At 41.1% G+C, this 16,618-nt stretch overlaps 1 protein-coding gene across 1 annotated transcript in view; it reads left to right on the top strand.

Moving 5' to 3' along the window:
- Positions 1-8,252, top strand: part of robo3 (roundabout, axon guidance receptor, homolog 3) — a 245,976-nt gene extending 237,724 nt beyond the window's left edge. The window contains exons 24-29 of the mRNA XM_080749930.1: positions 274-498; positions 2,082-2,272; positions 3,198-3,305; positions 3,790-3,960; positions 4,770-4,912; positions 7,393-8,252. Of these exons, the coding sequence (XP_080606056.1) occupies positions 274-498; positions 2,082-2,272; positions 3,198-3,305; positions 3,790-3,960; positions 4,770-4,912; positions 7,393-7,404 (850 nt within the window). The 3' untranslated portion in view covers positions 7,405-8,252. The remainder of the gene's footprint in view (positions 1-273; positions 499-2,081; positions 2,273-3,197; positions 3,306-3,789; positions 3,961-4,769; positions 4,913-7,392) is intronic.
- Positions 8,253-16,618: the final 8,366 nt, after the last annotated feature.

Genomic DNA, 16,618 nt, shown 5'->3' with positions numbered 1-16,618 from the left:
CGATATTTTAGTGATTATGTTGACTGAAAGTGTTTGTACTTCAACTTTAAAATGATACAAAATATTTTGTGTGCAAAAAGTGACCAAATAAATTCCAAATATTATCAAATGATCTCGCGGCACCCCTGGACTGCCGTCGCGGCACCCCAGGGTGCCCCGTCACCCACTTTGAAAACCCCTGGCCTAATGCATATCAAACTGGGGGCCCTTGAGGGAAAGACGTTTGAGACTCACTGTTATATTCAAAACTCAATGTTTCTGTCTCCTCTGCAGGTCAGATGAGGAGTGGTGCCCCCCGCTCCCGGAGAGAACCTACCTGATGGAGGGCTGCGAGTCGAGCTGCGGACCCTCTACGCCCCACAGGGCCACCGCCTCCTCGCCCGCCACCTCTTACAGCCACCAGTCCACCGCCACGCTCACCCCGTCCCCGCACGAGGAGCACAGAACGCCACATGACACCCCACGCCTTAACCACTTAGATGGGCAGCAGATGGCACGGTATGCTGTTAACTCTCAAATACCTGGAGTCGCGTTAGATTTTAACCACTTTAACCATTATTGTATGCTTTAACCTTAGAAAAATAGCAGATATACAAGCTCGGTGCCGCGCTGCGAGCTTGTAGATCTGCTATTTTTGAAAAATCGTGAAGATGTGTGCAAGTCTATGAATATCTTTGACCCGATCTTTGACCCGACTTCTAAATCCTTCCTCTAAATCAGTGGTTCTCAAACTTTTTCATGTCAAGGACCCCCAAAATTACAGGTATTTAGCCACGGACCCCCATCTCAAAATATGTTGTTCCACGGACCCCCCAGAAGCAAATATTTGATTTACAAATGTTCGCTTTTAAATAGATATATTAAAAGACTTGCAAAGAAAAATCACGATTTTTCAAAAATAGCAGATCTACAAGCTCGCAGCGCGGCACTCGGTGCCGCGCTGTGAGCTTGTATATCTGCTATTTTTCAATGGTTAAAGTAGTCAATAATCCTAGGCCTAAATGGGTTAACCTGGACTGGCCTTGTAGAGGCCGCCTAAAACATTTCACAGGTTCTGGATTTGTTGCCACACACTCTACAGTTTGGTTTCAGTTAACGTTCTAGGGTAACGTATGTTACCTCCCCTTCAAGGGTGGTTCTGGTTATAATGGAAATATAAACGACAAAAAACAACCACAGGACATGTCTTGTCTCAGGTTATGGAAGGTTCTGGGTTACCCTTTGTAATGGAAGAGAGCCGTTCATTTGTATTGTTGTTACATTAGGACTCTATATGAGGCCATACACTGTTAACTCATTTGCTGCTATGGCCGAGGAGCCCGAAAAAATCCCGATGTACGGCCCTGCCATGCCTGAGGAACCAGAGAATTTCCCGTTTTTGAAAAAAAAAAAAAAAAAAATCAAAAAATAAATTTTTCAAAAAAAGAATTTTGACCCCAAAAAATGTAGTAGGCATGATAGCAATCGCGAAATTGCATGTTTAACCCCCATAGCAACCCCATCTTTCAAACATGGCAGCCATCTTTGTTTACATTTTAGGAAAACATAATGGCTGCTATCTCATGAATGCCTGAACGGATTTCCATTCAGATTTTTTTGTTTGAAAGCTGTGAGCAATGTGGACACACGTGGTGCATTATCTAGGCATGGGTGTGCATGATCCGTGCACTATGAATTACATGGAAGTCTATGGAGACAGGGGCATATGAGAGTACGAAGGTATTGTTAAATGGCAGCAAATGAGTTAATGTAACTCATAAGAGTGTACACATTTGTACTATTGTAGAAGAGATTGTGAGTGTGTTTGGAAAAGTATTTCTCATCACAACAAATAAACCTTTCCCCTTCAAGCAATAGAGAGAATTAGAAGAAGCTTATTGAGGTGGAAAGAACATGGCCGTGATTTTCATTGTGCCTGACAAGCAAGGGGCTAGGGTTTTGTTTTTCACAGATTGTTTCCCCCCCACCAGTTCGATATACTTGAACCTGTCTGTTCAGCTGTGTGTTGGAAGCGTAATTCCTGACCTTTTACTCCATGAATTGGACTGATCTTTGTGTTTGAATTGACATGTTGTCTGCAGGAGGCTACCATGTGGTCCAGTGCCAGTGCCACAGGCACCGTGCCCTCCGTCCCTCACCCAGTCCAACCCCAACCTCTCCGCCCCGCGCCACCATGGCTCATCTGAGGCTGGCACACTGCAGTGCCAGAGCCCTGCTCATCACTGCCAGGGAACAGCAGTGAATGAAGACGACGTCAGCTCTGCCACAGCCGGTAATGTAACACACATAGCACACTGTGTGTGTGTGTGTGTGTGTGTGTGTGTGTGTGCGCGCGCGTGTGTGTGTGTGTGTGTGTGTGTGTGTGTGTGTGTGTGTGTGTGTGTGTGTGTGTGTGTGCGTGCGCGCGCGCGCGCGTGTGTGTGTGTGTGTGTGTGTGTGTGTGTGTGTGTGTGTCTGTGTGTGTGTGTGTGTGTGTGTGTGTGTGTGTGTGTGCGTGCGTGTGTGCGTGTGTGTGCGTGCGTGCGTGTGTAAATATGTGTATTTATGCATGTATGTATGTATGTATATATACTAGCCGATCTACAAGCACACAACGCCTCACATCGCGAGGCATTGTGTGCTTGTAGATCTGCTATTTTCACTAATTTTGTGCGACAGTCTTGTATGATAAAAAAAAAAAAAAAAAGAAAACATACAAATATGAAACTTGATACAAGGTTTCTGCCCGACAGTGACGATATGAGAAAAGTTGTGTGTCCAAAACTTCCTTTTTGGGATTTTAACGATTTTAAACGATTTTAAAATAGTGAAAATAGACGATTTACAAGCACACAACGCCTCGCGATGGTGTGCTTGTAGATCTGCTAGTTTCACTAGTTTTGTGCGACAGTCGTGTATGATAAAAAAAAGAAAAAAAAAGAAAACGTACAAATATGAAACTTGGAGATACAAGGTTTCTGCCCGACAGTGACGATATGAGAAAAGGGAACTACAGTTATGCTACAGTCTGTTACATGGATAAGCATCATGTATTACATCCACATAACAGGAATTCAGTATTAGTTTATTTCATAAATGAAAAGAACACATGGCTGCATGGAATAGTTGTATAAGAAAGGCCAGCGAATAATGTGCCTATTGCAATCGTTTTGTTCAGACTTCTAACAAACACACTGTGATGTATTGTTCTCGCGCAGCACAAAGCCGTCCCTCCACGGCGGACGCCTTCACCCCCCCCAGCCAAAAGTCGCGGGTGAAGAAGAAGGCTTCAAAGAGTGGGCCGTACAGAAGAGACATGCAAGGAGGTGAGTCTCTGCACACGCTGGGAATTAGTGTTGCGGTTTATTATCTGTGTAATGTCGTCTTTCATGCACAGCAAGGGTTACGAGTGGCGCTTAAGGTGAGACCAGGTGGTGAGGCCGTCTGTCCATATCGTTGCTGTCGGCTGGAAAGAAAAAAAAAGGATATGGGGGAAAAAGAATTTGGCAAAATGTTTCAAAAATAGCAGAAAAAGGTGACCTACACGCTCGCAATGTGTCGCAACACGTCACATCGCGCCACATTTAGAGCTTGTATAGATCGTCTTTTCCACTACTTTTGTAAGACACTCTTGTGTGACGTGGACGGTAGGGCATTAATTTAAGAAGTTGAAGTAGGGAGATACTGCTCGACAGCGACGATATTCACAGTGCTCAGTTTGAATCTGAGCCAGTAGTCACTGCAGACTCATGCAGTGTAGAACAAGGATGACACATTTGTTCTTATCTTGTTTTTGTTTTGTTTTTTTAGATTTGCCCCCACCACCAGAGCCTCCCCCAGAGGACAACAGGTTGCATGGCCGAGCAGGGGGTGTGGAGTCTGTGGCGGGGGAGAGGGCAGGTGGACCTCTGTCCTCTTTGGAGAAGAGGGAACACAGCAGCAGCCACCAAAGGAAGGGCTCAGGACCCAGACAGACAGACAGTGAGATAATTTCTTTTTAATTGTAAAGCATTCGAGTTATTTCATGTTTTGGTTTAGGAGCAGTAGAGTCATATTGAATATAGATGTTCTCGTGCGTTGTTATGCACTATCACAGTGTGACTGTTCGCTGAATGTTTCTGAGTTTAGGATAAAACATTGCAACTACTATGGCAATAATATTTCATATGAAACCCACAATTCCTGCATCTGTCTTCCATGTGCAGTGGCCAGCACCCCATTTTTCAAATATTAAACAGTCAAGTCAAGTCAAACATTGCAACATGGAAGTCCCTGGATTTCATCGGGCGGCTTTGTTGTGTTCTGGCAGAAAATCCATGAATGTGAAAGCTACAACACACTTGGTGTTAAGCCACTAACCTGGGTGGCCGTGACATTGGCCTTTGTGTTTACAGCAAAATAGCAATCTCTTGACTTCAGAAAATATGAATCCGATTGATGTAAAGGCGGCCATAGATTCTATGGGTGTGCTAGGCTGATGGTTGCTCAGGAAAGGCAGCATTTTAATATTAATGCACACCAAAAAAAATATATTAATGCACACCAAAAGCATAACAGTATCCCAGTAACCAATGTATTTCGCAAGCTGCTTCTTCTACCTTCTGCCAGCCGACTACTGCGGTAGCTGCACCTTCACAAGCTCCCCTTAGCTCCCACCACTTCCTTCAGTCTAACCCAATTCAAATGTTCCAGTGGCCCCCCGATGAAATGTTCCCTAGTCAGTCAGCCGACCCAAATAACATCAACGTTAACCTCATCTTCTTTCACCTTCCATCTGTCCCTTTCACCAGGCGAGGAGCTAATGGCGTACGCTAGTAAGGCTGCTTATCTGTCCAGGAGTCAGCTGTCAGCCAACTGCTCCACTAACGGCAGCTCCTCGTCCAGAGGCTCTACAGGCTCCAGGGGGCCCGGCTCAGCTAGGAAACACAGCGAGGTGAGAAATTATAGCATCACTGTGTGTCTGTGTGATATTATATCATCACTGTCAGGCAGGGACGTGCAGAGAATGTTAGAGAGGCAGGGGCGCCGAAATTTCGAAAAGGAAAATATCAAAAATAGCAGACCTTGGAGGTCGGCTATTTTCGGTGCTTAAAGGACAGCTTTAGTTTTTTAGAACAAGGGTTCATATTTTAGATAGTAATTAAAGAATATAAAAGATGGGTGTTAAAATTATTTCATTTACTTCTTTCTATTGTTTTAGAGATTCTTATTTCAGTGGTTGGGGGCATGCGTACAAGTGGCTAAATATGTCATTTTACACAGAATAAGCCCATTACCAAGATACAACGCAACCTTTCATGGTTGGATGTGACTTATGGGGGCTAGAAGTGTTACGGTAAATAGCAATAAAGAAACTGCTGGCTTATTGTGTCTAGAAAGACATATTTAGCCACTTGTACGCATGCACCCATGCGTGCGCATGCCCCACATTTTAGCACGGTAAATGCGATAAAACAATAGAACGAAGCAAATGAAAACATTTTAACACTCACTTTTTCTTTTCTCTAATTATAATCTAAAATATGAACCCTTGTTGTAAAAAAACAAAGTTGTCCTTTAATACCACACTAAACTAAGCATAATCAAGTCAATACTGGAGATGTGGCGTACGGCATGGATTTCTACACAGAGAGTGCAATTCTTTCAACATAAGATGCTGCATTCAAGTTCAGGAGTTTGGACAAGGCAATTCTTTTGCTGGCCGCAAACAGCAGATCTACAAGCTCTGTGTGATATTATGTTTTATACATATCACATTTTCCAGAGGGAAAGCAGTCTCTTTTGACCTTTGAATGGTTTAAATAAGATATATATGAGCATGGGAACATGGTGTATGGGAAGTGACCGTTCTTGCCATTAAGGATGGGGGGGTTCACGAGATTTATGAGTGTAATCTTCGTATCATCTGTTACGCTCCATGAAGTCCATAACTTCAAGCGTGCAGGCGCGTCCACAGATGACCGAGGTTCAAAATTCCACTGTAAACCGCACACGCATGAATGTCGTGTGTGGTGTGCACAGACACACACACACAAAAAAAACACGCGCTCACACACATCAGTCATCACTGTCTGTGCACATAGTATGAAGCAATGTTAACAGGCACACGTGCACTGCTGCCTCTCTCTGGAGTGCACTAATGTGGAGGGCAGTGTTCGCTGTGTGAACACTACTTTAAGTGCACCCTCCCCCCGCTGGCTCCCTTGTGACAAGTCGCTGACAACAGGCTGTGCCAGCTCAACGCAAACCCTCTGTGTGTTATACGTGCTAGCAGTGGTATAATGAAGAAAGATACCGTTTTTTTCTTTTCTTTTTTTCCCCCCTTTTTTTGCTTAAACAAATGTGTACAATTTTGCATTGTACACTTGCCTCTGACAGGTAGTGGAGTAAAAGTATAAATTATTGAAAAAAAGAATGTTAATACTCAAATAAAAGTACGTCAAATCTATTTTTAAGTACAGTACTTGTATTTACTTAAAGTAAATGTACTTGGTTGCTTCCCACCACTGCTCGCTAGAGTGGGGACAGCAGAGCCACAAACCCAGTGTTTGACATGACAGTCCCTCTGTGCTGCTGCAGGTACCGGTATGCCACGTTAGAACACATGACACGGCTCAGGTCTGCTCTCCTTTTGTTTGCATTCAGCGGCTGACAACATTTCCTGTTGGATAAAGTACAGTAGCTCTTGTAGTAAAATGTGGAAGGTGAACAGCTTGCTTTCCCCCCCCCAAAGGTACTGTACATGTGTAGCAGACCATAACAAACCATATCAAACCTGCACATGTGCAAGAGAGTGGTTACCATATTCTTTATTCCCAGATTAACCTGTTTTAATTTAGGTGTATGAAGTTGCTTGTTCAGGTCTGCACTACTCAAGTAATGGTTTGGGTTAGGCTTGTAGATCACAGATGTTCAATATATAAGGCGTTAAGTGGTTAAAGGATAGCTTACTGGGACGGCACACAACCGTAAGCACCCATAAGAGGAATTATCATAACAGGATGTTTGCCCCGTAATTCACTTGGTTAATATAATGAGGTCAGTGAGAGGGCGTCAAAACGCTATGATAAATGGCACAGGCAGTGGACATGCTTGGTTGTTTCATGTGTCCATGCACTGGCAAAGAAAAGAAAAGAAAAACAGGAAAGAACATGAAAAGCTGACCCTTTCACAGGTCAGTCCTCTTTAACCTCAGCACAGATACAAACATGGGAATGTGACAAAGGCCCCTGTAAAAGTCACACACACACAGCAAAGTCCTGTTTCTTTCAGACCGACAGACAGACCTTTGTTGAACCTGAGGGATTTGTAGGTGTCATAGCAGTGTGCAATATTGTTGTTTACCAAACGGACTTCATTAGCCTCTGGAGGTCCATTCACCATTTTGCTAATTTCTTCTCTTCTCTTTGACAGGAAATGAGATAAGGACACAAACACTTAAAAAAAAAGGTAGACGACACCTTTTGACTCTCAGTGTTCCTTGAAAAGCTCCACGGTCTCTGTCATGAAGCACACGTATGAAGAAGAGGAGAAGCACGGGACGGAACGGTCTGTTTCACTGCTGGGAAAGGAAAACAGACTTTTTATCTTGTTTTGATATTGCTATGATTATTTATGACTTGGGGTTCACTCCTCCTTCCTTTTTATTGTAAATACCATCTCTGTATTGTTTTGTGGACCCTGGAAACAGGAGGAAGAGTTGTATATTGTATTTATAAGAATAAAACAAAACGAAAAAATACAAATGTAGGAAGAAGGAAAAAAAAAGGTCAGTTATTTTACAACGCTCATGTCTCCTTGAATGTGCCAACTTGATTTCATTTGTCGAATCGTATACACTTGGAAAGCATTATTCCTGCTGCACTCTGTTGCGACGAAGCAACAGAAAATACAAAAGCACAAAATGTGTGTTCGCTTGTTGAGAGGGACTGTTGGAAAAGCCAAAACGAGCGGGTTCTCGCTCCCTGTTGGATGCCCCCTAAACTGAGCGCTTCCTCCACACCCTAGTCTGCTATAAGAATGTTTAAGAATCTTTTTTATGTTTACATTAGTTTTTCTGCAATGAAATGTAGTGTGCAGACGGACAGACAGGCTTTATAAAAGTTTGATTGTAAACCCCCCCCCCCCCCCCCCTTCTCTCCCCGTGACACTTTGAGGAAGTGTTTGCTGCAATTGTGCGATGAAATTTGCATATAAAAAACATACTTGTGTGGACTAACTCTCTTTTGTACTCTTGTTGTTTTGTAAAAGTACAATAAAATAAATTTGTTGAACTACAGTATTCCAAACCTGTGTTCTTTTTACCTGGCTAATACGCCTAATATGCCTTAATACATTCTCATTGCCCTCTTTAAAAAGGTGGTGCCGTAGTTTTGTACTTTCTGTTTTGTATGTGTCTATGGAGTTAACATTACTCTAATTATTAGATTATAACCACACCCGGTGGTCTAGTAGAGTCTAATAGACCACCGGGAGTGGTTATAATGTGCAAAGTTGCCTTCCCTGTGTATTTTTGGTTTCTTCCTGAAGGTTGAAAGCCTCTGAGTCAAAAAGCTGATCGAAAAACACCGATTCAATGACATCATAAAATAATCCTCTCCCTTTTTACCATACACCCAGCACTGTGGGTGTGGCTAACCTCAGCTGGGTCACCACCCACCTGACAACCAGGCATACCTGATGAACTGGTGAATGTGGCCACATAAAAACATAATTGTAACTCTTTCTGTACCCTTTTTAAAAAATAAAAGGGGGGGGGGGCTCTTTCATTGAAACCCATGTTATAATGCAGAATACTGTTAAATGCATTATAGTCTGCTTACACTTATGCTTTATAGCCTAACAAGCATAATGCATTATGAAGACCGTATCAAGTAAAGTAAAGTAATATAGATAGACTGATATGCCTACTTAATGATTGCTGGTGGTCACACAGCCTTTCTCTTTTGGCCGGCATCTTGTAATGTCAAAATCACTGTCATAATAGGTCTACTAAGTACAATAGAGAGGTTAGCGCTCCACCTGCCTGTGGCTCGTCATCAGTCATTGCCAAAATGCCAACAGGGTTGCAGCTCCTCCTTGCTTTCAGGTGGACTGGAGTCTGGAGAGAAGTCATGGAACTTGAAGAGGTGGTCAGTGTGTGCTTACTGCTTGCTAAACAACACGAACACGCCATAGATTTAATGTTTGGCGGCTTAAAATACTAATTTGTTCATACCTGTACTGTTTGGGTCGCTCGCCCAGTGGGAGATGCACTTCTGTTTTTAGAGTGGTCATTCATAAACACACAAGTCGACAGTCATAGCTGTGTGAGTGTGAACAGGCTTACAATGCGAGTTATGCGACCTGTAGCCTACGTTTTGTGAACTGTAAAAGTAATTAGATCATTGTGGAGGTCTGGACTGGAGGAGGAAGATTGTGAGCTTGTAGATCTGCTATTTTCAAATGGCCATAATGTGATAAAGTTTTCAAATAGGGTAAATGTTGTCGAGTAAACGTATTCTACAATTTGTGTCTGAGATCTTTGTGGAGTTGGCTAGAAGAACTGGAAATTGAAATTTAAGTACAAATAGCTCAAAACTGTACATAAGTAGGCCTACTACTTGTCCATGCTCAAGTTCCCTCAGCCCTATGTTCCCTCAATGTTAACCACTATGCCTAACCCAAACCCTAACCCTAACCCTAACCCGTCCCTAACCCTAACCCAAACCCTAACCTTAACCTCAGTGAGGGAAATAGGGTTGAGGGAACATAGGCATGACCCCTTTCTGCATTGTCTATTTGTCAATGCTTTTAATGTTTTCAATAAAATTATTATAGTATGTCTATCAAACTTTTTGAAAATGGCAGATCTACAAGCTCACACCACGTGCTTGTACAGTATAGGGTTTTAAGGTTTAAAGTGGTAAATCAGATTTTGATCTTAAAGGAGTAGTTCACCCCCAAAATGACTTTCCCCCATTGATTACTCATGCCATAGAGATTTGAGTTCATTAACATTTTTGGTATTTGTCACATTACTAAGTCAATAATTTGATGACAATGAATGTACCCCCATTGATTCCGGATAGGGACCCAAATGTCCCCATCCGGAATCAATGGGGGTAAATTTACTATAATCCATTTTTTGTCTTAGGAATGCCACAAATACAAATAAATATTATTGAACTCAAGTCTCTATGGAGTGAGTAACCAATAGAAAGAAGGTCACTTTGGGGGTGAACTACTCCTTTAACTCATTTTGCTGGGGACTGCTGGGGGCTGTGTGTGGTATAATTACTGAGGTCGTCATCACCTTTTGTTTTAATAGACCTGGCCGCTTGAATGTTGTTGGGTTGTTGTTGGGTTGACTGGAGTAACCAAGAGATTTGTGGCAACATCTATGGTTTAGGGCTATTGTGTTTTTGGGAGTTGCCTGTACATAGTAAACAGAGGTGTCATTCTTTAAAACATTGCAAGGTAATGTCCCACCAGTTTGGCTAAGGGTTTGCTTTTTATTTGTTTATTATTTTAAGCCAAAACCGATACCTGCGTATTATTATTATTATTATTATTATTATTATTACCCTAAACATAAAAGTATTAATTTTCTTTTTATTTAGGATAGGATACTATATTGCTGTGCTGATTTAAACTCTATTTTACTTTCATTTTGGTTGTCTAAATTGTGATGAAGTTTTATGGTAAGTTTCAAGGCTGGTCACTCAGATTCATAATTCAATTCATAACACTAATTTGATCTTATTTGATAACAAAATGCATACTGGGAGTAAAAGGCACCAGAGTTTAAAATAAAGCACAGTAGCCTAATATAAACTTTGGTTTGGGATTGGGGACAACCACACAGAATGCTATGTCATGAAGACACAGGCGGTAAAACTAGTAAGACGCCTCAGGGCGACAAGCGACCTAAAGGGTGAGGTCGCGCCACAGTGATGTGGACATCAGTGTTGTGGACATCAGGGATCTCCATATATGGGCATAAAAGGGATTTGTTCCCCCTGGCATCACAGGGATCTCTCTAACAGGGCATCATATTGATGACATCAGGGAACTCCATATATGGGCATAAAATGGATTCTGTTAGTGTGACATCACAGTGAAGCCAGAGCGTGATGTCAGAGCGGCAAACCCATTCTGGTAGAGTGGTTCCCCTGACATCACAGTGACATCAGAGCATGATGTCAGAGCGGCAAAACCCATACACCGTAAAAATGTCTACACGTCTACACGGACAAGCTGTGACGTTTCTCATAGTAAACTGTGACCTAAATTGCAGATCTGCCCCCCCCACACACACAATCCTCCATCAGCTGCTGAGAACTTAGGGATCCTGTTTAATAGAGTGTACGTTGTTACAGCAGGCATACAACGACCTTCTCTAGATAATTTTTATTTTACAATTTCAGTCAACAATACTAATGTAAACTTAGGGTGAGGACATTTAGAGGTTACGTTTAGGGGTTATCTGATTTGAACGTTGTTGCATGCCATTGTCATAGATCTACAGTATATGTTCCTGTTAGTGGATTGACTATTTTCAGCTTCATGGTGAAAAAGCTAAATACTAAGGGTGAAATTGTGTGCGTGCGCACTTGCATAGTCTTATTAATGAAAGGTTGGGAAATGCATCAATTATACAGAAATGCATGTTTTACACACTGTTTTTTTTACGTAACTGTTTCTTATACAGTAATTCACTATGGCAGATTTCATACCAATGGTATACTAGTCTAGTATGGTGTATCAGAAATTAATTGCCAGAGTGCCCCATCTAGTGGACAGAGCCAGTACACATTGGCTCAACTGTTCATTTTGGTGTGGCTCTCTTGGGCTTCCTACAAACAGTAAAGTCATATATCCTCTCTGTGTCGTTTGAGAATGGGGGAGAGGGTGGGTCCAATTCATTCTCTATGGAAGTCACATGGTTTCATGTCTCTTCCAAGCCTCTTGGTCAAGAGACAAGAAGATTCAAGACAAGAGGCTTGGAAGAGACATGAAACCATGTGACTTCCATAGTTAATGAATTGGACGACACCCTCCCCCCCTCATTCTCAAACGACACGGAGAGGATATATCACTCTTTAGTGTGAATGCGGCCTTGGGATTTTTGCAGTTAGAAATTTTTGTCTCACACAATTAATTAACCCCTTATGTCCAAAACTGTTACTTTTTCATGATTCAAATAAAACAAAGGTAAATAGTAGATCTACAAGCTCAAAACGTGTCACATTGCTATGCATACCACATGTCATCTCTGTCACATGGTCAGTAAATTACTTAATTAAAAAAAACATGAAATCAAAACAGCAGATCTAATATTTGGGGAGAAAAGATAACAAAATACTATTTTTGGTGAAGATATTTGATGTAGATTGAAAGAGAACGCATCAAGTCCAGTGCAAGTAATAGTCTAAAATAGACCATTTATTTTGTTATGTGTTGTTTGTTTATTAGTGTAGCGCTGAGCCAGGCAGCGGCCCTCCGCTGCTTATCCACTTTTCCTAGTGTTTACTCTTTAATCAACTCTTAACATCTAGTTATCACATAGAATTAGGAGAGTATTTAATATATTTTGCTTCTATTTTATATTGTTAACGAAAAGAGAAACATTTTGTACAATCTCACTTTTTATACCTCTCTTTGTAAATAAAACATCTATATTTTTGCAAACCGGGTGTAGCAGTGAATAATGTCACAGGCCATTCGCCCCTAGACATCTATCCCTCTATCCTCTATCAATTAACTATCTATCATCTATCTATCATGTCGCACAGAAACGCCACTTCACAAAGGAACTTGTTCTTAGGCCTACTGCATGGGGTGTGTGAAATGAAATGTGAGTTTACCATAATCACAGTAATCCTTAATCATATTCCATCATATTTTGAGAGAAATGAGACAGACTCCAGTCACTTTCACATTAGAGCACTGCAGAGGGCTGGTGTGTAAGGCTGGACTCACACATATGCATGAAACATCTTCTCCGTATCGTCTGAGAATGGCCACTGGGAACGCCGTACTAATGCATTGTCAATGGAAGGTTGTTTGGTTTTTTGTCGTTGCCGTGTCTCAAGCTCAACCACAGCCTGTCTTTTGGCCAAGAGACACGGCAACGACAAAACACCAGACAACCTTCCATTGACAATGCATTAGTACGGCGCTCCCAGTGGCCATTCTCAGACGATACGGAGAAGATGTTTCACGCAAATGTCTGTACGCCGCCTAAGAGCTACAATCTGTGTTTGTTTTTTCGCTGGGGAATGTAAACAGACCTGCACCGTATGACGTAACCTCCGTTAAACGCAGCACTTACGCTAGAAATATTGGAACCAACCGGAAGGCATAATGTGGCCATGGTGCAGTCAAATAGGCCAACATCTAATTTAACCAAACTCGTTCAGTGACGAGTTAAGGCCACTAGGTGTCACCAAGCCAAAAGGAGTTATCTCGTTGAGAGACGAGGCAACATAGGGTTAACTGTACGTGCCTGCAGCCTGCCCTCTGAATGACCCGAGTCCATTACGTCACCCCGTAGCAGGGAGAGAGAGAGGGAGAGAGGAAATAGCGGAGCCTGCTTACATTCCTTTCCATTCTAGCCTGAAACATAAGAAGGGCTTTATCTCTGAATGAGGTAAAAAGAACGCCAGGGAAGCAGAGATCTGATTGTTTTCACGGCGACACTTTACCGCGATGGTCGGCTCCCGTTTGGATTTTAGTTTCGCGAGCGTTTGTAAACAAAGGGATTATCTTCCTCAATCGTCAGCGGACACCCACGTGCACACGCACAAAGCTTCCGAGGCACTTCAAAATAAAGCGTAAGTGAACGGCGGCACCAGCAACAGCTAGAAATGTTATAAACCTTGGCGGCCGTTGTGTTAAGATTAGTGGGACTCATGGGAATTAGGTTTACAATTAGGAGAAGATTCAGGTTGGAATCAGAGTAGAGACCAGTTAAAATACATTTGTGTTATTTTCCCCTAATATGGGACAATGTATTGCTTTTCATAACATGGTTATTTTATAGAATGTTTCTATTCTTTTCCCAGAATTTCTTGTTGTCAAATATAGCTATATTGGTCACTACTCGGTCACTACAATGAAAATAGTAATAATAAAAACTACGATGAGATCGTGACAATATGATAAACATTCTTTGCAATTGCAAGGTTCTCTTTTGGTACTGTTCCACCAGGTTAGCGTTTTTATTTTACTTTTTTATTTTATTTTATTTTTTAACTGAGCCAAAATATATACCCGGGTATTTTTGGTTAAACAGTAGGCCTGTTTTCATTTTATTTCATTACATTTTTACTTTAAGGTTACTATATTGCTGCGCTTATTCTAAAGTGCTACCATGTACTCATTTTGGTTGTGTGATATAAGGTGATGTCATGGCTGGTCACTCATTTGATCTTATAATAAATACATAGTCAGTAATTTGTACTGGGTGTAAAGGTACCAGAGCAAGTTTAAAATAAAGCACAGTGATATAAACCTTTGGTTTGGGACACACACTCACTCTCTCTCTCTCTCTTTTATTTCCCTCTAACTCATGCTCACACACTCACATATTCGGTCAAATAATTACATATTGTTTGATACCCTACATAAAGTGTTGCCCTGTGTAATCTGTTTAGTTGGGGGGGGTTGTCATATGCTTTCTTGCAGTAAGGATCTAGTATTGGGTAGTGCAGTTTGCAGTAGTATCTCCACAGTGGAGGCACATCGCTGGTTAATCTTTAATTCATTACATCACTATTCACTACATATCAAGAACACCAGCAATACTGTGAAGCAGTTAGTTTATGTTTAATGATGAATAATAGTAAGCCAGCAGCACTGGTGGTGAAAGCAGACACATCTGTCCACACACTATTGTATTCTGTATTTTGCCAGTGTTTACACTTGGAGAATGTAACTAGGCCTACAACAATACAATTAAATGTGAAGCATTAACCTTTATTCAATTCCATGTCTTTTTTGCCAAAGATACTGGGAGCCAACGGAGAGGGGCATTATGGCTGCAGGTTGCTTATTCCTGCTCTATAGATTTGACTTTCCCCAAAACATAGGCTGAGTGGCCAAAGCCATAAAGAAGGATGTATTCTACCCAATTATATGGACCCTCAAGGTACACATCGTCTCCCACAGCCACAGCAGTAAAATGACGGGGACGCTATGATTTAGGTTGATGTAAATCTAATGTAAGCCCTGTTGTATCAGGAGGGACATTTAGCATCTTAAACCAGTTAGAGATGAGATTTTTTTATTAACAAGGCCATTGTGGTAGAAACTGTCACTAGTAGAAAATGTCATGCTGAAATTGAAATCTATTACAACCCATATAAAACATGTTACAGGTACACCTATCACACATTTGTGATTCATACGTTGTAAATGTATAGGTAAAACTGCATCAATTTAATACAAAACTATTACCTACTTATTCCTCAGTTTAAAGAAAGGCCTACCAGATCTAACGTACAGACCCAGCAAAGAAATACATTCATTGAGCCAATGTTTATTTATTTTATTTACTTTGACTAAAAGATTTAAGTTATTCACAGGGTTAATCTTTCAGTTAGTTGGTGCAGACACCACAACACATTCTCAAATTGAATATTGCTACACATTTTTGAAGATAGGGCAACATATAGGGACAACGTGTTATATTTGAATACTAGTACAGATCTAAATGACATCAGATTTGTTTTTACATAGTTGTATAGAAATTACTTAAAATGTTAAGTGTCGAAAAGGTGACCCTACAGCTAGCAGAATGTAATTGCACAGTGATGACATCCCCAGTGGAGGAAGCTGCTAGAACTGCACTGTATTGCCAGTAATTCTAGTAGTTTAATATTAGGAAATAAAACGTGTAAATATATAGCATTCAAAACCAGATACAGTATTATATCTACAATGTTGTGGAAGCCTCTATACTGTAAAAGGTTAAATTAAATGTATATTAATTATAGTATATGTATTTCTTTAGAGGGAGTTGCGGTGAGTTTACCAGTGTGGAGTAGACTTCTTCCAATCCTGAAATCTCAACTGGGGATGGTGCAGATCTATTTCCCCCCACATTATTTGAATATCCAGAATTACAAATCTGTTGCCCTGCCTTTAAAATAAGACTTTTACTAGTATTTTATCAAACATTAAAAACACTGTATATAATATACAAAAATGCAGACAAAGCAATACAACAATAGACTAGAAATACTAAACAAATAAAAAGCGAGCATGTGTTGTAGATTCTTTAAATAATGTTTCATTATGTGGCATATTTACACAGACTTAATGATCAATAAAATATACACATGATAATATACTCTATTTGGTAGGACAGCAGCCCATGTAAAATACTGTATGTGTGTCAAGCTGACGCTCATGTGTGCCCATAGAGGCTACTTGAGTAAAGTATTTAATACAAATAAAAAACGTTCCCCCCAAATGACTTTTTACAGCTTTGAGCTCCTGTCTTTTAAGCTTCCCCACTTCCCACAGGAACTGTCATTATTCTCTTCTCTAAGAGAAGACAGGCAGGATGCGCAGAGAACAGACACAGTGAAGGATGTTAAATACCTGTAGTAGGTGGTAGTGCTGCTCCGAGGTAAAGAGGTTTAGTCTTATT

The sequence above is a fragment of the Nannobrachium achirus genome (assembly GCF_963921795.1).
Source record: "Nannobrachium achirus genome assembly, chromosome: 19".
NCBI classification, from domain to species: domain Eukaryota; kingdom Metazoa; phylum Chordata; class Actinopteri; order Myctophiformes; family Myctophidae; genus Nannobrachium; species Nannobrachium achirus.
This window is presented reverse-complemented; position numbering and strand designations above follow the sequence as displayed.